Source organism: Neofelis nebulosa, chromosome 6 (genome assembly GCF_028018385.1).
Source record: "Neofelis nebulosa isolate mNeoNeb1 chromosome 6, mNeoNeb1.pri, whole genome shotgun sequence".
Classification (NCBI taxonomy): Eukaryota; Metazoa; Chordata; class Mammalia; order Carnivora; family Felidae; genus Neofelis; species Neofelis nebulosa.
Window position 1 is genome coordinate 111,030,714 of NC_080787.1, and position 22,284 is coordinate 111,052,997.

Here is a 22,284-nt window from a genome sequence, read left to right on the forward strand (position 1 = left end):
AATGAATATAAAAAAAATAAGACTATTTTAATTAAAATAAGTCAACATTATATTTTCAAAGGTTTCACTCCATGCCATAGAATATTTTTTATATTTGATTCCTTTTTCTGACCTAGAGCAATGTGGTAGACTCAAGTTCAGATTGTGAAGATCACAGTTTATATACAAGGAGAATCTCTGGGTGCAATTTTGTCCCATGTTTATGATTATAGGCTGGCTACTAGGTGACTGGCAATTCACACAAAAGATAAGTATTCCTGCCCCCACTATCCTTTCTACCCCTTTCATCTGTGGGTGCTTAGAGGGATAATAAAAGTCAAAGTCATACTCATGTGAGGGTGTTCAGGGTGTTAATAAGAGTCATAGTCATACAGGCCCAAAACAACAGCTGAAAACCCAGGGCAGGGGCTAAGTAAACAGCAGATGCAGTTCTGTATCCATTCTTAGATACAGTAGATGCTCATCATTCATGGATTCCATATTTCCAAGTTTGTCGACTTGCTAAAATTTGTATGTAACCTTACAATTTAACACTCACAGTTTGTTAATCTTCATTCACACGTGAGTTATACACTGTTGCCTATGAGTTCACTGTTAATGAATCAATTAGGTGTATTTAAAAAATTGTTTCTAATGTTTATTTATTTATTTATTTTTTTTTTTTTTTTTTCAACATTTTTTATTTTTGGGACAGAGAGAGACAGAGCATGAACGGGGGAGGGGCAGAGAGAGAGGGAGACACAGAATCGGAGACAGGCTCCAGGCTCCGAGCCATCAGCCCAGAGCCCGACGCGGGGCTCGAACTCACGGACCGCGAGATCGTGACCTGGCTGAAGTCGGACGCTTAACCGACTGCGCCACCCTGGCGCCCCTAATGTTTATTTATTTTTGAGAGAAAGAGAGCCAGACAGAGTGTGAGCAGGGGAGGGTCAGAGAGACAGGGAGACACAGAACTCAAAGCAGGCTCCAGGCTCTGACCTGTCAGCACAGAGCCCAACGTGGGGCTCAAACCCATGAACCACAAGATCATGACCTGAGCTGAAGTTGGGTACTTAACCAACTGAGCCACCCAGGCGCCCCAATAAGATATATTAAATAAGGTGCCATTAAACAGAAACACACATAAAACAAGGCTATGTGTTGACTGGTTGATGAAAATGTGACCAGAGGGTGTCAGGAACATAACCCTATATTTCCCCTAGAACATAACTTCATAGAATACAACCATCTCAAATAATAAGAACCAACTGTATTTTATTTGCTGTTAAACCTTTACTTTTGATAGCTGTGGTCTCTAATAATGTAGAATATATCTCCATCAAAAGAGAAAATATATACAAAACATACTCGTTAAAACTGTATCAGCAAATGCTAAGCCAAGGGGTAGGGGTGTGGAAAATGGGTAGAAATTGGCATTTACTGACCTCCTCTCCTATACAAATTATTTCATTTAATCTCTACAATAATTCTATGAGATAGGTTTTGTTATTCTCATTTTACATATGAGGAGACTGAGGCTCTAACAGGTTAAAACTTATTAAAAGTAAAACACTAATACATAGTGAACCTGAAATTCAAACTGGGGTCTGTCAAACCCACTGAATCACACCTCTGACCTATAATGATGGGCACTGCTGCTTCACTGGGTCATATGGCTATGGGACTGTGGCTCTCTGGCCTGCCCATGAGAGACCTAAACCTAATACAGTCCCATTAACTCCTGGGTTTCAGAAAACTGAAATTTCCCTTGCAAGTCCTCTACCGCCTGGACAAATATGTTATAAATCTGTAACCAGAGAATGTGTTGATGTTACTCTTTAAATTATTATTAAAAACCTTATTAAAGAGGACACTGGAAGGGACTAGCTTAGTTTATCTAAGAAAATGAGATCTATAAATTCTACCCAAAACAAACCAAAAAGCTGCCCATAATTAAGCATTTAAAATTATCAGATTAATCTGTTGATTAAAATGTTCACCTATTTCATTCTGGTCATATTTTCTCACAGATCTATTGGAACAAAATTAAAAATATATATAGTCCGAAAGTGGAATGATAAATGAATAGTATCAAATCTTTCATGGACGAAGCATTCAACAAAAGTTTACCAATCATATGGATCTATATGCTCTATTTTAGTCGTATTTAAGTAGATCTTCAGGGGCGCCTGGATGGCTCAGTCAGTTAAGTATCCGACTCGATTTCAGCTCAGGTCATGATTTCACAGTTTGTGAGTTTCAGCCCCATGTCAGCCTGCATGGGATTCTCACTCTCCCTCTCTCTCTTAAGATGAATAAATAAACTTAAAAAAAAAATTTAAGTAGATCTTCTTTTGTTATTGTGGGTAGACCATTATATCAAACATACGTACGTACACACACAATTTCCCCTCAAAATTACATACGCTTTGTTTTTAAAGTGTTTCACTAGGGAAAACATCTAAGAATAAGATTGAGATGGTATTTAGTGTTTCAGTTATGAAATGTTTTCTGAAAGACATGACATTCTGTTACCACCGTGCTTAAGAAAAAACAGGATGAAAAATGCAAATACCTGTGAGCACACAGACGCACATTCAGCAGAATAAACAACATCTTCCCAACCAGAAAGTCAATGTCTAGAATTTGTGCACAAACTCTGCACTTTATGAGGAAAACAGGGTAAATAAAACAAGAAGTAACAGAATTTATTCAGAAATAAAATTTCAGGGGCACCTGGGTGGCTCAATCGGTTAAGCATCCGACTCTTGATTTTGGCTCATGTCATGATGTCATGGTCATGAGGTGGAGCCCCGCGTCAGGTTCCATGCTTAGCACGGAGTCTTCTTAAGATTCTCTCTCTCCCTCTGGCCCTCTCCCCTGTTCTCTCTCAAGAATAAATATTAAAAAAAATAAATAAATAAAATTTCAGTATTTGCCACAGGATTAGTATAGGTTTAGCCTAATCTTCTATGCATATACTGAAATTGTAACACTGATGGAGAGGTAATAAAGGACTCTGTGGAACTTATGAAGGTATGGTTTAAATGTAAATATATTATTTTGGAAGATGGAAAATTATTAATCCCTATGGTAACTTCTAGTTAACTAAAATAACCCCTCCAATAATTTTGAATAGGGGGTTATCTTAATATTTTACTAAAATTGTGAATTTTAGAGATAACTTAAATATTAGCAATGTACTTTGTATACCAAATTTTCATTTTTAAATCTCAAAATAGAAATGGTACATATAAATAAAGAAATATAGATTCATAATTTTCAGAAGTCATTAAAAATACATCTCCTCGGGGCACCTGGGTGGCTCAGTTGGTCAGATGTCTGACTTCGGCTCAGGTCATGATCTCATGGTTCATGAATTTGAGCCCCACATTGGGCTGCTGTCAGTGCAGAGCCCACTTTGGATCCTCTGTCCCTGCCACCTCTCTCTCTGCCTCTCCCCACTTGCACGCTCTCTCTCTCTCAAAAATAAATAAACATTTAAAAAAAATACTATATCCTTTGTAATAAATTAGGTGGCATATTAGGACCTGAATCTAAACTGTTCAAATCCCAAATATTCTGGTTGACCACTAAGTCTTTTGTTTTTCCATCTACTATAGGTCCTTTGGTAGTTTCAACCTCCCTTTATATCTCAAAATGAAGGTAAAAGATATAGGACAAAAATTTACATATTCAACTTCACTAATTGTGTACATTCTCATTAAGGTTTAGTGGGAAAGATGTAATCAGTAATGAAATAAGTTTGAGACCTACAAATGACAGTATTCACTGTTGTAGTTTAACTTTAGAAAGCTAAGAATAAAAAGTTTATTTTCTAAAATACTTGCTTTGGTCTCAAATGTTAAGTACACCAAAATATGGACCATAATTGGTAATCCCCAACTTGCAAAGACCGGTGTTTCCAAAATTCACCTTTATATATTAATTGATTGGCAGTCAGAGACTATTTTCAATATTTCAAAGAACTGTTAAGTTCCCAGTTCAATCTAAAAAAGCCTCTGTGGCTCAGATCACGCTTGGGATATAAAATATAACTTTGATAATAATATTTCCCCACATCAAACTACCATTTTTAACATCGCTTTTATTTACCAAAAAAAAAAAAAGTCCTGAATTAATTTAGCAATTGTCTCCCACCTTTCCTCAGATGTTTATCTCCAAAATAGACTGAGGGGCATACCAATTCTGACTGGCTTACTTAATGTCCTTCTCGCTCATAAGTGGTCTACAAAATAGAAACTTCCAGTGGTGAAAAAACAAATACGGCATTACAAATTTTCATTTTTCACATCAATCCGATCTCATGGCATAATATTCAAGTTTATTTGAATGCTCAAAGATTAGAAGCTTTTTCCATCTCCCAAGATAAGCTGAAAGGACAGAAAATAAGTTGTTGGTTTTCTTTTTTTATTCCTCCATTCCCCTCCCCCCCCACCAATTACCTCCTATTATCATTCAGAAGCTAAATGGTTTTACAGACCCAACTTACTCTGCATTCTCATCTCAAATTTATGAGGTACAACATTTTCAGAAACACTAATAATTTTCAAAATTAAAGTATAGGGATTTACTTACTAATTCAATTAAAATGACCAGACTGTTTCACTAACATTTTGCTGAACCTCCTCTTTCATACCATTTTTTAAGAGGTTGGCAATTAAAAGACAGCAAATAATTTTCATAAACAAACAAATAACACAGAGAGAGGGGTGAAGGGAGAAAAACTGGTAAACTTCCAACTTCCTGCCTTCAGGAATGAGACCTAAGCAACAATCCAATTAAGAAAGCAAGCAGTGTAAGGAAAAAAATTTAAAATAACCCCCTAGTAGTAACTTTGACACCAAGTATGACAGTCTCCAAATCAAAGTAATTAAAACATTTTTTAAGTCTGGAATGACTAAAGCTGTTAAAGAAAACATAAAAATATTATGACATTTACCTGAGAATACAAAAAATAGCTCTGTTACAAATTTGCCAAAGCCACAGTTGCAAACTGTACAACCTGTAAATACGGAGAGACAGCACATCACATGGGTTCACTGTCCCAAGAAATCTGTGATTGAGATGGTGGACGAAACATGGTTCCAACATGACAAAACCACCACCAAAACAAGTCTCCAGCTTCTTAGAAAATGAGTGAGTAGTATTAGTTAGAAAGAAGGAAGACATAGGGAAAAGAGACCTGCTAGCACAGCTGCCCTTCTCTCTGGGTTGGTGTTCAGGTTCTGCCGGGGGCAAGCTGTACAATCTTCAAATGACTCCGGCCCTCAACTCCCACACCTATTAAATGAGAGGGTTAGGCTGGTCAGAATCTGTGGTTTCTTCCAGCTCTAAATTTTTTTAACTCTAAAGGCGTCCCTTTATAAAAGTTTGGACAACTGATAAACAGTATATCAAGTTTTTGTGCCTATTAATAAAATACAAGAAACCAATTCAAACCACTCAAATATGACTAACATTCTTTGTCTGGACAAAGAATGAATGCTCCCCATGGACCAAGGTGGGTCCTATGGGAGACAGAGTAAGCTGGGGTGGCGTCACCTAGGTGTATCCAAGAGGGTTACCTGAAGCTTGAACAGACCTCAGCAAAATAAACATGAAGACCCTGCAACATCCAAGAGGCTGAGGAAGGAGTAAGCAACAAGCCAGAATACAGATGCATTCTCACTGTCAAGCAATCTGAAGTGAGGAATCCTGAGCAATGGAGGCAGGAGGTAGAAGACACAGGAGGAAAGAATGAGCTTTAAATGTGTGCCAAATCTATAACAGCACTGAAGCTAGATCACCATGCACCATTCAAGTGAAGTTTGCTACTAGTCTTTCCTCTCTTCCCTTCTTCCTTTTCCAACAGGGATGGGAGGGTAGAGGGGGTGTTAAATCAGGAACAGCAAGACAAAGCAAGAGTAGAAAAGCCTAGGCAGAAGAAAAAAAGTCATGATGCCCCCCTTCCTGATTATTGGCTTCCCGCTCATAGTGGGCAGAGCTGGGAATGGGCATGGGGGAGAAGCGTTGTCCTTAATTTAGGTTTGGTTTCGGGTCTTTATTTGTTGGCACTGAACATTTTAATAATCAAATTGAGACTTCTGCAATTAGTTACTGAAAGACAACTTGTATTATCTAACAGCCACCAGAAAAGTCAAGTTTATCTACAGGCAGATGAGCCAGCCTCACAAACTGAAAGGGACAATGAGTAACACACAAAAAAAGCTGTTTGATAATTACATTACATATATTGCTTTTCACCCTAATACAATAAAGAGGCAACACAGCAGAGAGTAGAGAAGCACACAAATGTGATCCTATTAAACATAACTCAACCCACCCAGCTTCTCTGCCTATCCTAAGATGGTTCAGCCACTAACAATCCCAGAAACCTGCCATAACATGACTCAAGAATCTAAAACTGAGTCTTAAAATTTGCTGGAGTGGCCTGAATATAACAGATTCACTTTAAAAGGCAGAGACTGTGTCTTGCTCCATGCTATATCTCGAACATTTAGGATAGTGCCCCTTATATAAAAGGTGCTTTAAAAACTACTGTTCTTCTTTCTAGGAGATGGCTGCTATGTTAGGTTCTAGGGAAATAGAATCTGAACAGATATGTCTGCAGCTGAGCTGGCTTTTTAGTTAAAAACATATTGAGTCTTACTATGTACAAAATTATAATACAGAGGGGCGCCTGGGTGGCTCAGTCGGTTAGGCATCCAACTTCAGCTCAGGTCATGAGCTCACGGTTCGTGAGTTTGAGCCCCGCATCATGCTCTGTGCTGACAGCTCAGAGCCTGGAGCCTGCTTCAGATTCTGTGTCTCCTTCTCTCTCTCCGCCCCTCCCCAACTTGCGCTCTGTCTCTCTATGTCTCTCAAAAAATAAATGTAAAAAAATTTTTTTTAATTATAATACAGATTACTTTCATCCTTATCCTTTCATAACTAGTCAAGTATTTGAAAAATGCATGTATTTTCAATACTGTTCTACAACAATGCAGAATACATGTGAAAATTTTAAACTCGGCGATTCCAATAGAATTAATGTATATATTTTTAAAAACTTAGCAGAAAACCCTCTAAATAAATACAATATAATAATACTACTAAATGCAAACTAGTTTATTTTAAAAAGAGAGGAAGAGTTTAAAAATATATTATCCACTATTTTATTAATATTCTGTTGGCACAGATTCTCTCTTTTCAGTGACAGCCAGAATTAAGAGCCTACTATCTTAGAGAGTTATAGTATCATCATCCCTCTCTTAAAGATTAGGAAACTGAGGTCCAGAATTTAATGACTTGCCCAAGGTCATATTACTAGTAATCAGTAGAGCAGGAGTTTTAATTCAAGAAAGTCAGATTCCCAAGCCACGCTAATTATAATGCTGAAGAGCTGAGTACTACTGACTCTCTCCAAAAGATAGAATATCCTATTTTAATGATTATAATGTTTAATTCTGAAATATACGCTAAGCTTCCAACCTACTTCTACTAATATGAATAAACCCTTCCTGAGTGAAAATTCTATGTAGCAGATACCAGTAAAGTTTCTAACAGTTGATATATTAATCATATTGTTCTGATTGTACAGTATTTACAAGAAGTGTTTGTGACTGTAAAATTGGACAGTTTCCAAAATGGTACATAAAGGATGCATGTCTTATTGTAGGTTTCAAGAACTAAAGGATGTTGGCTCCGGTAGAGTCCTATTATCTTATCTTAGTAATAAATGCAAGAGACAGGGTGGGATAGATATTCCAGTATAAGTCAGTGCTTCTCAACATGAGAGGAGTCCCCCCCTCCTCCCGGGGACATTTGGCAATGTCTAAAGACATGGTCATTGTCATGATGGTGTGTGCAGGGGGGGAGTGCTACTGGAATCTACTAGGTAACAAGAGGAATGCTGTTAAACATCCTATAATGCACAGGACAGCCCTGCCTGCTCCCAACAAGGAATTGGCCAATCCAAAATGTCAACAATGCCAAGACTAAGAAACTCTAGTGTAAGAGATTAAATGTCCGAGGCACTTAGCAGAGAAGGTGGTGTGGGTGTTTAGAGACTGTAACTATAAACACTAAATCAGAGAGTCCAAGTAACTCTCAGTAAAGATTAGGAATAGTACTGGAGCCTTGAGGAGCAATGGTATGGGGGCAGCTTCCTGCCTCATTAGAGTAAAGGTGAGTAATCAGAGAAGGTGATAGCAGCTTCTATCAGTACTCTCAGCTTTAATAGTTGTACTAATATTTTTTTCTGATAAAAGAACAGAAAATCGAAAAAGGTAGGTAGTAAAAATAAAAGTAGTTTACTGGAGAGATGAGAAACTTTTTATTCAACTGTACACAGTTCCACTACCAACTTGTTTCTATTACATACGGCAGGAACCTAGAGGGTTACAATCTCAAATAAGAACAATGGGTGTTGTGGGCATACCATAAGAAAAGCCAGAATAAATATATAACCATGTGCTTCATTCTGAACATCAGTATTCTGAAGACCAAACATGATTTCAGGAAACCCGGCTTTGAGCTCCCAAACGTATAAGTGCCCTGATGGTTTACTATTGTTTCTTCCTGGGCTTTCCTTCCTCTGAATATGGGAATCATCTGTCACAAGATTAGGCAGTAAAAACTGGGCACATAGTAAGCTCTGAGACAGAGTGGACCTAAAATGAAAACCAAAACACAAAATTTCCCCCAGTGTCGCCCTGCTTTGCGTGGCTGACTTTTACCATCATGTTCTTGCTCCTTTTTCCTTGAATGCTCTTCTGTAGGAGACCTCCTTCTTCATCCTATCATGTTAGTTTTCTTTCTACCCTCAATCATATTTCTTCACCAAAATCATTTTACCCTCTTTTCATTCCCATTTCACTCCTGTTTCCTTTCTTCCAGCTCTGTCTTACTCTACCTTCTCAATGGTGCCAACTAGTACTGGAATTATAAAATGAGAATTTTGGAGTTGAAAGAGTCAGACTTACTATTAGTACTTACTATTAGCTCTTACTATTAGTAAACGCCCATGATGCCCACCTCTCTTCATCATACCCACACTACTAACAAGTGGTTAGCCAACTCAGCTTAAACACATTGAGATCACCTCTACTAACTTTCTGAAACCACGAATCACTTGTTCTCATTAACAGGTATTGAAAGATTGCTCATGATACCTAAACAGAGCAATAGAATTGGTCTGAAATTGCTCTTGCTTCACCAACTTCTCATTATCAACATTAACTAGAAAAAAGCTCTCCATCCTAACTACAGTTGGCCAAATTTGCAGACTTATGCGCTTTGAAAATTATCTTTTGATAGACTGAAACACTTAACTAAGCGCAGACACATGATTCATCTAACAAGCCGTGTTTGACATTTTGTCAGGGTAAGGAATGACTCATTAAATCCCCAAAATGGCACGCAAGGTATGTTTTACCCTCCTACATTGTTCAGGTTTATTCTCCCCTAAGTACGCATCCAACAGAAGATACTGATTAATTGGGAAGATTCCGGGTCTTGTTGGGTAAATACGGTACTGTACTTAATACAGTAGTATAAAGGCTCGTGAAGTCTGGGCAGATACATGAGAGCAAAACTAAAGTGATTTATTATTGTGCAATAAAGGAAGTAGATCCTAATTTGTTCTGTGCTGGCTTACCCCCTAAAGGGCAGCGGGGTGCGAGTCCCATAAACCCAGCCGTGCGGGTGAGTTATCTAGTTTAAATGAACGTCTCCGGCGTTCCACCGAAGTTTGAACGGTTCTTGGAGCTTAGTCTCTGGCTGTTGCTTCCCCACAGAAGCCCCCTTCAACTCGCCCCGGGCGCGAGGCTCGCAGCCTCCCTGCCTGGCAGCTGAGCCCGTCGCGGCCCACATGGGGTCCCCGCCGTGCTGACCCCGCCGCCGCGCTCTTACCTTGGTGAGCTGGGCGATTTTCTTGCTCATTTTCAGGTGCAGGTCCTGGCTGTAGTCCATGCTGTGCCCCGCCTGCTGCGCGGCGGCCGGAGAGGGCGGGAATTTGGCCGCCCCGGCCGCCGGGCCGCCGTAATAGTGCTGCTGCCAGCTCATGCCCGGGGTCGCCATCTTCCCGATAGACCCCGGCCCGGGCACCCGTCCTCGCGCTCCGGGGGCGGGCCGAGGAGCAACAGCGTCTGGGAGGCAAGAACCCGGGCGGCCGCTTCCGGACCCGACCCCCGGCGTTTGACAGCCGCGGCCGCAGGCGCCCTCCGGCCCACGACCCCCCCCTCCCAGTCACTCCCGTCCAGGGACGGGGCAGCCCAGCCAGCTCGAGGCCGCGGACGACACCGGCGCGGGGCAGACGCCCGGGGTCCAGCGGCGGCGGTTCCGGGCCCGACCCGCTCTTGCCAGCTTCCCAGCTGGCTCCTGGCGGGGGCGTCGTGGGCAGCGTGGCCCCGCAAGTCCCGCTCCCACCCGGAACCAGGGACCTGGCAAGACGGCCGCCGCCGGGGCTGCGGAGGGAGGAGGAGACGGGGCGGGCTGGTGCGGGGGAAGGCGGGACATGGAGGAGGACGCGGGAGCCGCGGAGCCGCCGTTACCAGGGCGCGCGGCCCGCGGAGCGCGCGGGGACGACTACGTCATTTCTCCGCAGCCAAGCCCCGCCCCGGGCCGCCGCCACCGCCAGCCCCGCAGCCTCGCGGCGGGTAAAAGGCGCCTCGGGAGGGCCCGCCGGGACCGCGTCGCCAGGTGCTTCACCTTGCGGTGGGGATCCCTGAGCCCCCAACTGGGCGGCGAGCCCTGTGTGCCGTGCGTGGGGCTCTACGTAAAAATTTCTGCGAGAGTGGATGAAGCTGTGGTCCTTTCGACTTGCAGAACGCGTGCCGATTTACTGACGGTTTTCCACGTGTAACATCGCGTGCGCTTGGGCTAACTAGCTTTTCCCCAAGAAGGGCGTCAAGCTCACATCCAGTTCCCTCCCAAAGCTGGCCTCAGCACCGCAGAACGTGGGTAATGAAATAGCTGGGAATGGAATAATCCCTCCCTTAAACCTTTCAAATTCATGCAAATATGATGGTTACAGTGTAGTCGGCCGACCTACTAAGTGCCAGGCATTTGTCCTTCATTCAACGTCAAGTATGTGTGTGTGGGAGAGATCATTCCTCATCAGTCAATAGCAGAGCACTGCACCCTTACTTTTTCCCAGTCTTAATGGAGCCCGAGGCAATTATATATGGAATCTACTTTACTTCCAGACAACAGGGAAAAACAGAAGTTGGAACAAGATGCCAGCTCCTTAAGGTTTTGGGGCTGCGCCAAAATGTGTCATTACTTGTGCATTTTCACCTCTCTAAATGTGTTATTTCCTACTGATTTTCTCCTAACATCTCTACTCCTGTAGATCAAGTGATTTTTTTTTTTTTAATTTTTAAGTGTATCCTGTGTTGAAGTAAATAACTCGTTTTAGGGCGATCTTAACAGAAACTTTAAAAATGTAGAATTGTGCCTATTTTAGAAACTCTGTTCTCCGGGCAGTTTTGCAGAACTGAATTCCCCCACATTATAATATGTAATTTCTCTTTAGGATGCAACTAACCATTGTGTAAACTTGAGATTATTAACAAATCCGACTGGGGACAAGATTATCGCAAATTATCTGACTGTAACAAATCTAAACCAACAAGGTGAAGATTGAATAGCATCATGAAATAGTTCCAGAACTGTTGGAATGCCAGAAAAGAAGAAGACTGAAATTGGCTACATCTTTTCCCAGGTGCTAGGTACTCAGCCCCCCCCCCAAGTCCCCCAAAATAAATGGTCTAGTTCCAAGGTCTGAATGGAGCAGATGGCCAGAAACAAATATCATGTAAATTTTGCTTTGCTCTTAAACTCTAATGATTCAATGAAATTAAAGAGAATTAGGAGCTAGTGCTATTTCATCAAATTCTAGGCATAGAAGATGAACACTCATTTTTGAACTCCTATATCCTTTACATGCTAAGCAAAAATGTATGCTCAAAAGACTCCCCATTTCCTTAAATTTTTATAATTAAGTCTTGCTAGGGCAAAGAAGGTGTTTTTAGTTTTGTCTCTATAATATAGTGGAAAGTGTATAATAAGGAGATCAATGTATAGCCTCAGCTGAACCTGTTTGCTCCTCAAATTCCTCCTCTGAAAAGAGACAGTATTTATCAGTCTCTTCGTACTCTAACTGGGCAGTTAGAGGTTGCGGCCCTGGTTTACGCTGAACCCTATCACATGAGATCCTGGCGTCACTGTACGGCATAGCCCAAGAGGAGCCTTATCCTAAATACTATGCTCACAAGACATCCAGTGTCATTCCATGAATTTAATATTTTTGCCCTATCACAATGGGATAACACAGGTCATCTTGTATAGGATTCTATGCAATTATAAATAATATAAACATAAAGAATAATATAATACACCCATAATCCTATTACCCAGAATCTCACTTTTTAAAAATCCAATAAAGGAGGTATGCAATAGGAGAGAAAGCAGGAAAAGCTAGTTAGGCAAGAAATCTTTATTTAGTACCTGTTTCTCTCATGAGATGGTTTATGCAGAAATATTTATTGAATACTTATTGTGTTCCAGGTGCTGTTAGGTGCTGAGGTTGCAGTAATGACTAAGAATCAGTCTCTGTCCTCAAAAAGTTAGCAGTCTAGCGGGAAACACAATAAGGTGCAATGCAATGTGGTGTTAAAGGAACTCACAAGAGGGGCACTTAACCTCGCTTGAGGTGTCAGAGAAGACTTCACACACACACAAAGGCAATAATTGAACAGACTTCTGAAGGATGAATTTTTCAGATAAAAAGGGTAGGAATTTTTCAGATAAAAAAAAGGTGGACTACAAACTCTGAAGGTGAGAGAGAACATAATCCACTTAGGGAGCAGCAAGTGGTATGGTATGGCTGGAGCAAAGAGCTTGATGGGATGTCACAATATGAGATAGAGCAGATATCAAGATCATTCATGGGGGTGGTGCTTGACCATTCATGGGGGTGGTATTTGCCTTGATAAATAGTTGGGACTTTATTCTGAAAGCAATAATGAACTAATGAAGGGCTTTACACAGAAAATGAAACAATCAGATTTGCTCTTTAGTAACATAATTCTTGTGACTGTGGAAAATGGATTCAGAGGGAACTTTATAGGCAAGGAGACTAGTTATGAGGCTCTTGCACTTATTCAAGTGAGAGAGGATGGAACATTGACCTGAATTATGACAGCGAGAATAGAAAGAAATGGATGTATGTGAAACATCCCTAAAGTAAAACAGGACATTGAGGCCGAGGAAGAGAAAGCAATCAAGAGCTCCACCTGAGATGGCCTAGAGGAGAAGGGACAGGTGGGAGAAAGTGATAAGTTCAGCGTAGAACCTGTTACTTTTGAGGTGCCTATGGGACATCCAAAAGGAGTTGTTCAGTCGCAATCCAATATAGAGTAGAAGAGGTAATATGGTAATCAAGTTTGAATACAATAGGAGAAGGTTGCTTACAAAGAGGAAAACAGAAGCTATTAGTATATGAAGAGAAGCATCCGTCTAGGCACGGTTGTTGTCTATGGTATCCTCAAGCTTCTCTCTGAAGAAGAGTCATAACCCATGGATGGAAGCATCAGGCCAAAGGAAACAATGCTGGAGACATGGGCTCATAGTAGAGCAGAGGTAGAGGCTGGTACAAGGGAGCAGTCACTGAAAACAGGTAGAGGAATAAGCTGGAAGTAAGAAGAATTATTGCCTGTTAGAGCTGGAATAGAAGTTCAAGTCCAAACCTATTACTTTATACATATTGAAGATCAGAAAGGTAGAGTTGTGGGGTGCCTGGGTGGTTCAGTTGGTTAAACATCCAACTCTTGATCTTGGCTCAGTTCATAATCTCACAGTTCTTGAGTTCAAGCCCCGCTTTGGGCTCTGTGCTGATGATGCAGAGCCTGTTTGGAATTCTCTCTCCCCCTCTTTCTGCCTCTTCCCTGCTTGCGCACCCACACTCTCTTTCTCTCAAAATAAATAAACTTAAAAAAATTTTAAACAAAACATTAAAAAAAAAGAAGGGTTAAGTTGCACAGATTTTCAAAACCAATTGATAATAGAGCTAGAAGACAGACCTAGATATTTTATACCCAGTTCTTTCTGATTTACTAAACAATAGTTTAAAGCTATTCATAGGAGAATCTCTGTTCTGATGTTCTTTGACTAGAAATTTCTTATTCTAAAACCTCCAAGCTCTGATTTTTCAATTATGATTTATATTTGGAATGATGCCTCCCAGGCTCTCAAATTCCCTCCACACTTTCTGAATTGTTAGAAATGGTAGGGGGAGGGAAGAAGAAAGTGGTAGTGGGGGCTGTAAGGGCTGATTAATGAAGCTAATGCAGTGTCCATGTCTCCTTCCAGGAGGGGTCCTAACTAGTGATAACATGGTTAAAAATTTACTAAAAAATCATGAAAATAACTTTTTTGTGTTTTTCTCTCAAGACTCCCAAATTGTATATACATCAGACTCCAGAAAACCTAGATTAACCCAAGCAGCAGTACCTGAAGTTAAGAATTAATATTAAGATTGGGGTGCCTGGGTGGCTCAGTCGTTAAGCATCTAACTCTTGATATTGACTCAGGTCATGATCTCACATTTTGTGAGATTGAGCCCCATGTAGGGTTCTGTGCTGACAGCATGGAGCCTGCTTGGGAGTCTTTCTCTCTCTCTGCCCTTACTTCCTTCTCAAAAATAAGTAAACATTTGGGATACTGGGTGGCTCAGTTGGTTAAGCGTCCAACTTTGGCTTAGGTCATGATCTTGTAGTTCATGAGTTCGAGCCCATGTTGAGCTCTGTGCTGACAGCTCAGAGCCTGGAGGCTCCTTCAGATTCTTTCTCCTTCTTTCTCTGCCCCTCCCCCACTTGCACTCTGTCGCTCTCCCTCTCTCTCTCTCAAATATAAACATTTGAAAAATAAAAAAAATAAACATTTTAAAAAAAGAATTAATATTAGGATTTAAATGTGTCTTAAAAGTTAGTAGACCAAAAGCAACAACAACAAAATAGCTGCACTGGACTTCATTAAAATTAAAAACTTTTGTGCATTAAAGGACATCATCAACAGAGTAAAAAAGCATCTCATGGAATGGGAGAAAATATTTGCAAGTTATATATCTGATAAGGGAATAATATTCAGAATTTATTTAAAAACCCCTATAACTCAGTAACAACAAAACAATCAGGTTAAAAAACAGGAACAGGCACCTGGCTGGCTCAGTCAGTAGAGCATGCAACTCTTTTTAAAATTTTTTTTTCTTTACATCTATTTACTTTTGAGAGACAGAGACAGAGCACAAGCTAGGGAGGGGAAGAGAGAGGAGACACAGAATCCGAAGCAGGCTCCAGGCTCCAAGCTGTCAGCACAGAGCCCAGTGTGGGGCTCGAACTCACAAGCCGTGAGATCATGAGCTGAGCCGAAGTGGGACACTTAACCAACTGAGCCACCCAGGCGCCCCTGGAGCATACAACTCTTGATCTGGGGTCATGAGTTTGAGTCCCACATTGGCATAGAGACTACTAAAAAAAATGGGCAAAGGACGTAAGTACACATTTCTCCAAAGAACATATACAAATAGCCAATAAGCACATGAAAAGATGATAAGATGCTCCAGATCACTAATAGAGTAATGAAAATCAAAACCACAATTAAATACTGCTTCACACCCATTAGAATGGTGATTATAGAAACAAAAGAGAAAATAACAAGTGTTATGTGGAGAAATTGGGACACTTGTACATTGCTGGTAGGAATGAAAAAATGGTACAGCCACTGTGTAAAACACTATGGTAGCTCCTCAAAAGATTAAATATAGTATTACCATATGATGTAGCAATTCTACTTCTGGGTATGTACCCAAAAGAATAAAAAGCAAAGACTCAAAGAGATATTTGTATAGCAATGTTCTTAGGAGTATTATTAACATAACCAAAATGTGGAAGCCAAGGTGTCCATTAATAAATGAATGGATAAACAAAATATGGTATAAAATACAATGGCATATTACTCAGCCTTAAAAAGGAAGGAAATTCTGACACATGCTTACCACATGGAAAACCCTTGAAAACCTTATGCTAAATGAAATAAACCTGTCACAACAGGACAAATACTGTATGATTCCACTTATATGAGGTGCCTAGAGTAATCAAACTCAGAGATACAGAAAATAGAAGGGTTGTTGCCAGGGGCTGGAGGGAGATGGGAATGGGAAGTTATTATTTGATGGGCACAGAGTTTCAGTTTTGGAAAAAAAAAAAGTTCTGGAAGTGGATGGTGGTGATAGTTTCACAGCAATGTAAATATACTTAATGCACTGAATGGTACTCTTAAAAGTGGTTAAAATGGTAAATTTTTTGTTATGTGTATTTTAACACAATAAGAATATTGACACTGACTTCTTCAATGAAATATACTCTCACTACCTTTGGGAAATCTATTCCAGAGAACAGATAAACAGAAAATACTGTTCCATCAACCAAGAAGTATCTATTGAATGCTTCCTTCATGGAGTGAAATAATCATTTCCTATCCCAGGTCATGGTTAGCTATAGAGGACATCTAGATATGAAGTTTGAAAGAAGAACGAGGTAGGGGAATGTTCTTCTTTCTCCATTTTTCCTTTCCCATCCTTCCCATTTGGATCAGAAGGGTCATAGAATTCAAATCAGAGAGTAAATTGAGAGTGGAACCAAATATCTACAAAAATGCCTGGTTGGGCAGGTGATCTCTAAAGAACCTTCTAACTCTCCTCTCTTCTGCATCACATTGTTTAGCCTCTTAGGAACATTCAGTACTTGAGTGAAACTTAATCTAAGGTTTTACAACAAAGCTTAATAGCATAAGGAACTCAGAGTTAATAAAGAATGTGTACAAGCAACTGAACTCCAGTGGTACCAGTAAACACACCAGATCTCTGTAAAACTTGACACATGTACAGAACTTTTTTGTATTAAACATTTTCCAAATGACGTCCATTACTTTGGTGACAGTCTCTAAGGATAATGGAATCCAAATCCTTCTTCTATTCCAGGACTGATTGTGCCACTAAACCACCTCTTTTTCTTCGTCTGTAAAGTTAGGATATTGAACTAAGTGATCTTGAGGATTTTCTATATTTCCCATATATTACATGTTGAATTATTTCATATTTTTAGAACACATAATTTGGTTATATTTTTTTGGATATACTACAATCAGTCATATACCAACTCTTGCGTTTACTTCCTAACACATCCAAATAAGTGGTAAATCCATTTGGCTACAAACTGGTAGACATTACTATAAAGGAGTATGACTCCTGTTAACTGTTATTTGTTGATGTCTGGGACTGTGTTCCTTTCTCTTTCTCTCTTTCTCTTTTTTCTGTTCCTTCCCATGAATTTAGAAAGCTCATTGCTGTCACATCAATCATTTGAAAGTGGTATATAATACTTCTAAAATGTTTGATGCACAAAAAAACCCTCACTAAATGTTCCCAAATTTTAGTTAATTTTACTTTCTCCACCAAAACTATAATTAGCTTTTCCTTTATGAACAAAGCCAACCCTTTCTATAAAACATAATCAATGAGCAACTAACTAGTTTATCCATTCACTTTGTTTGGATTCCTCAGAAAGCAGACTGAATCAGGTAGTTTACTTAATAGGTAATCTTGGGAAGCAGAGAAACTGAGAGAGATAAGAAGGAAAAGGCATTTGAGAATACATTATTGAGCTGGCTACCACGTTGATCAGTTGGGATTCAGTTTTACTAAGGACCCTCCAAGAAACCATATAGAATGCATCTCAGAATTTTCCTGCCCAAGGACAAAAGGCTGATGCATTTATCAATTGACTCATTTCACTCATTAATTGAGGGCAGCTTCCAGGGGAATAATCCTCTCATATGTCTGGTCATTCAGTGTAGGCTTAGTGAGCTCCTGTGGCTTTGTAAAGAGAGGTGAGTCAGAAAGGCAGAAAGATGCAGCAGACACTTGAGTAGGAACTGTGGCATGCATGGGAACTGTCCAACACCTCTGCAGCTGAAATCAAATGAAGTGCCACCGGACACCAAAAGTATCTGCTACAATCTATTACTGAAACTTTTCAGATCTATTTTTGCCCTATATAAAATCCATTCAGTCATCAATTCTTTAAGGTCATGGCCGGCTTCTCCAAAGGACTCAAGGCAACAGAGTTAGTGTAGCAAACAGATGTCCCATGCTGCAACTGGTCCAAAGACCTCAATTTGTATTCATCAGGTCCCTTCTCCACCACCCATTATAGATTTTCCTTACTCTTGGCAAGCACGTTAGCTGGTCTGAATTATTTGTTTGATGGATAGACCCAGGTTTCACCCCCTGAGGAGGCTATGCCCATGCTCAGGTCAGGCGGAGGTTGCTACAGTTTTTCATTCAGTGCTATATCACCAGGCATGAAAGAAAAAGGGGAATCCCAGTGAATCTTTTGTGATCTAGAAATACTTCTCCTTGTCCCCATTATTTAGCCAGGTGCTTATGACAACATATAAATTTACCTTCCAGCATAAAAAATGCCTTTATTTATCTGCATGTACCCTGGCATAAAGAGCCAAAGTGAACAGGTGGCAGTCATAGCTATCAATTTTGTGAGACTGTTGTAGTACTCCCTGGTAGTAGAGACTTTCTCCTTCCCACCAACAGTAACCAAGATCTGTAAATTAACAGAGCCTAAGGATGTGAGAATAGGAAGCACAAATTCTATAAGAGGCTTACTGGGTATGATGGTGAGAGGAGTCATTCCTACTTCCCTAGTTTGGTGTCCAGGCTCATGTATTCTAACTATTGAGTACACAGCACCACGTATTTGTCATGGGCTCAGTGCATATACCTCCTCATGTAGGACAACTCCCAATCATATAGGGTGTTGTCCCCAAACTAACTGAACCCTTACTAGTCCATTTTAACACTCTGTCAGATCAAATTCTTCTAGATAATATGGTGTATGGTAGGAACAGTGGATCCTATTGTCTTGTGTCCATTATTGTCTTGTTGTATCTCTTTTACTATGGGTCTTTTAGTCCAAAGTGATGTTATTAAGGATACCATGTCAGTAAATAAATCATTCTGTAAGCCCTCAGATAATAATCCTGAAAGAGATGCTATGGGCAAGGAAGCCAAGAACATATCCAGAATAGGAGATGCTTCCTGTAAGGATGAATCACTTCTTCCCCCAGAGAGGGGTGAGGGATCCAATGCAATCAGCTTGCCATTAAGTACCTGGCTGGTGTCCTTGAGATTTGGTACTTTACTGAATGCTCAGTATTGGTCTTTGCTGCTGACAAGTCAGAACTTCTGCAGAAGCAGTAGCTATTTCAGTTTAGTGAAAAGGAATCGATACTACTGGGGCCATGCATGGCCTCCATACCTACTAATAAGGCTACTGTGTGCATGGGCCTATTGTACTAGCATTGGGGTAGTAAGAACAGAGGCTGGTTGACATTTACATGAATAGAATCTTGTCTACCTGGTTGCTCTCTGGGAGACAGTGTAAGACACAAGGATGTGCATGTTCGTTTCTACTCCTACACTTCATATGCCTCTCTCCCAAGCTTTATACTTGATAGTATAGTTTTATTCATCCTAGGCCCCTGATCAATCAGCCAAGTAATTCACCACTGCACAGAAGAGCATATATATCCTTATATCAGGCTAGTTCTTCTTCCATATACCAAGTGCCTGCTCCAATCTCTGCCCACTATGAGACTTTATTTTTAGCACAGGCTTTTAGTGGTAGTAATCCTATGAATGGGATATAGTACAATAGCAGACCATTTTCACTTGTACCAACATATAGAACCAGGCCATGTTTAAAATAGGCTTAGATTTTTTCCGTTCTGTCAGTTGGTCACAGGGAACATTTCATGAGGCCATAGGTGTGGAATGACAGAGAATCACTGATGCAACAGAAGGTGGTGATGTGGGAGTCTGGTCATCTGTTTGTGAAATTTACTTGTGCCCTCTGGACTTCCTCAGACCTGATCCTGTATGTATCATTTCCATCATATGATGGATTACTGCTGTGCAAGCTCACCTTTACTTAGATTATTTGACAATATACTTCCATTTGCAGTCACTTGATGTCTCATAGTCAGGTGCTCAGTCTCAACTAGGACCCTGTAGTATAAGGAAACTTATTTTCAAATGGTGGGTGGTTCTTTGTAGCAGGAGGCATACCTTGACTCAGAATTATAGAGCTCTGAATTGTCATCTCTGTTGGATACTTATAGCACCACTGAATCTATTGGGTTGTATAGTCCTAGCAACAAGGAAACTTGTATTATTGCCTGAACTGCTGCAGAGTCTTCTCTTCTTTGAGTCTCACTAGAAAGTGGAAAATTTCTGCATCACTCAATTTGGTTTGGGGCAGTATCTGTTGCTTCTAAAATTAAGAGACCAAACTTGTGCTGTACTTCTTGCCAAGTGTTAGGAATGCGAAATTTAAGAATGAAGCATATCCATCCCAGTTATGCATTTGGGGCTTGGGAGAGTACCATAGGATGGCCTACAAACACACTGGAGATGTCATGTATCCTGGTACTCCATTTATCCCCTGGCTTCTTTAAGCCTCCACTTTATTGAGGAGGGCATGATGGCATTTGGGCCCCCTGTTATGATTGGCATCTTACTTTTTAATATAATTTATTGTCAAATTGGCTAACATACAGTGTGTACAGTGTGCTCTTGGTTTTGGGGGTAGGTTCCCGTGGTTCATCGCTTACATACAACACCCAGTGCTCATCCCAACAGGTGCCCTCCTCAATGCCCATCACCCATTTCCCCCTCTCTCCCACCTCCCATCAACCCTCAGTTTTCTCTGTATTTAAGAGTCTCTTATGGTTTGCCTCCCTCCCTCTCTGTTTGTAACTATTTTTTCCCCTTCCCTTCCCCCATAGTCTTCTTTTAAGTTTCTCAAGTTCCACATATGAGTGAAAACATGATATCTTTCTCTGACTGACTTATTTCACTTAGCATAATACCTTCCAGTTCCATCCACGTTGCTGCAAATGGCATGATTTCATTCTTTCTCATTGCCAAGTAGTATACCATCATATATATAGACCATATCTTCTTTATCCATTCATCAGTTGATGGACATTTAAGCTCTTTTCATAATTTGGCTATTGTTGAAAGCTCTTCTATAAACGTTGGGGTACATGTGCCCCTATGAATCAGCATTCCTATATCTTTTAGGTAAACTCTCAGTAGTGCTATTGCTGGGTCATAGGGTAATTCTATTTTTAACTTTTTGAAGAACCTCCACACTGTTTTCAAGAGCAGCTGCACCAGTTTGTATTCCCACTAACAGTACAAGAGGGTTCCCGTTTCTCCACATCCTTGTATGATTGACATCTTAGATTCTGTATCTAATAGTCCTTGAAAAGTCTGAGTAGATGGCTATAGGTTCCCTTGTTGGAAGAGTTAACGTATATACTTATGATGGGGCTGCATGGTCTTTCCTTGACGGAATTAGGTTCCCTTTTCAGTCATTGCGTTCTTGGGATGGGAACTACCTCAGATCTGGAAACTCAATGAAGCATTATGATTTTCTATGATCAGGATGTTGACCCCAGCCTGCTGTTCACCTGCTTTTGATTTTTTTCTATTTGTGAAAGTCAAGTAATACTTCCATAGGCTGCCTATCTATCTTATCTCTAGTAATATAAAGGTCTATTAGCCATTACCCCAAATCTCTAGTGTAGAGGAACCCTGAATTACCCCTCTAGTTTTGTTGCCTATTACAGTAATTATGCCTTTGATGTTTAAGTACAGCTGCCTGGCCTCTAATGTCATGAAATTCTTTCATTCTCATGGACCCTCAGAACCAAATTCTATGGTAACATTTTCTTCTGTGAGCCCTGGTTCATAGAGTATACTGCCACCGAAATTTAAAAAATGCTATCACATTTCTTATTGCCCTAGTAAAGAGAATAGTCTAGGAAATATAGCCAGGCAGGGGGTCTCACATAAAAACCAAATTCTAATATATATACCTCTTTGAGGCTTCTGATCTGTTCCCTAATACTGTGATAGGCAGTTTTGGCATCTCTACATTGTTGTTATGTCCTAACTTCAAGGCACCATTTCAGCAGTGTGTTGGGACAATCCAGGTGTCCCTGACAGGATATCAATCCCTGAGTCATGTTATATATTCCAACAAACTCCCCCCTATTCTGCTTTATATCCCACTCATCCTATTTTATATAACACCTTCAAATCCATTCCCATAGATCTTTCCCTCATTCCTGTCAGTATATATTAGCCAGATTCTCTAA

General features: G+C 40.4%; 1 protein-coding gene across 10 annotated transcripts in view; it reads right to left on the reverse strand.

Annotated features, from left to right (window-relative positions):
• Window positions 1–10,187, reverse strand: part of FAM184A (family with sequence similarity 184 member A) — a 123,404-nt gene extending 113,217 nt beyond the window's left edge. For all 10 annotated transcript variants that reach the window (XR_009263264.1, XM_058735116.1, XM_058735115.1 and 7 more), the window contains exon 1: window positions 9,895–10,187. Coding sequence is in view for 9 of the 10 variants with exons in the window: in XM_058735116.1 (XP_058591099.1) it covers window positions 9,895–10,062 (168 nt within the window). In the remaining variant the exon portion in view is untranslated. The remainder of the gene's footprint in view (window positions 1–9,894) is intronic.
• Between the last annotated feature and the right edge of the window lie 12,097 nt (window positions 10,188–22,284).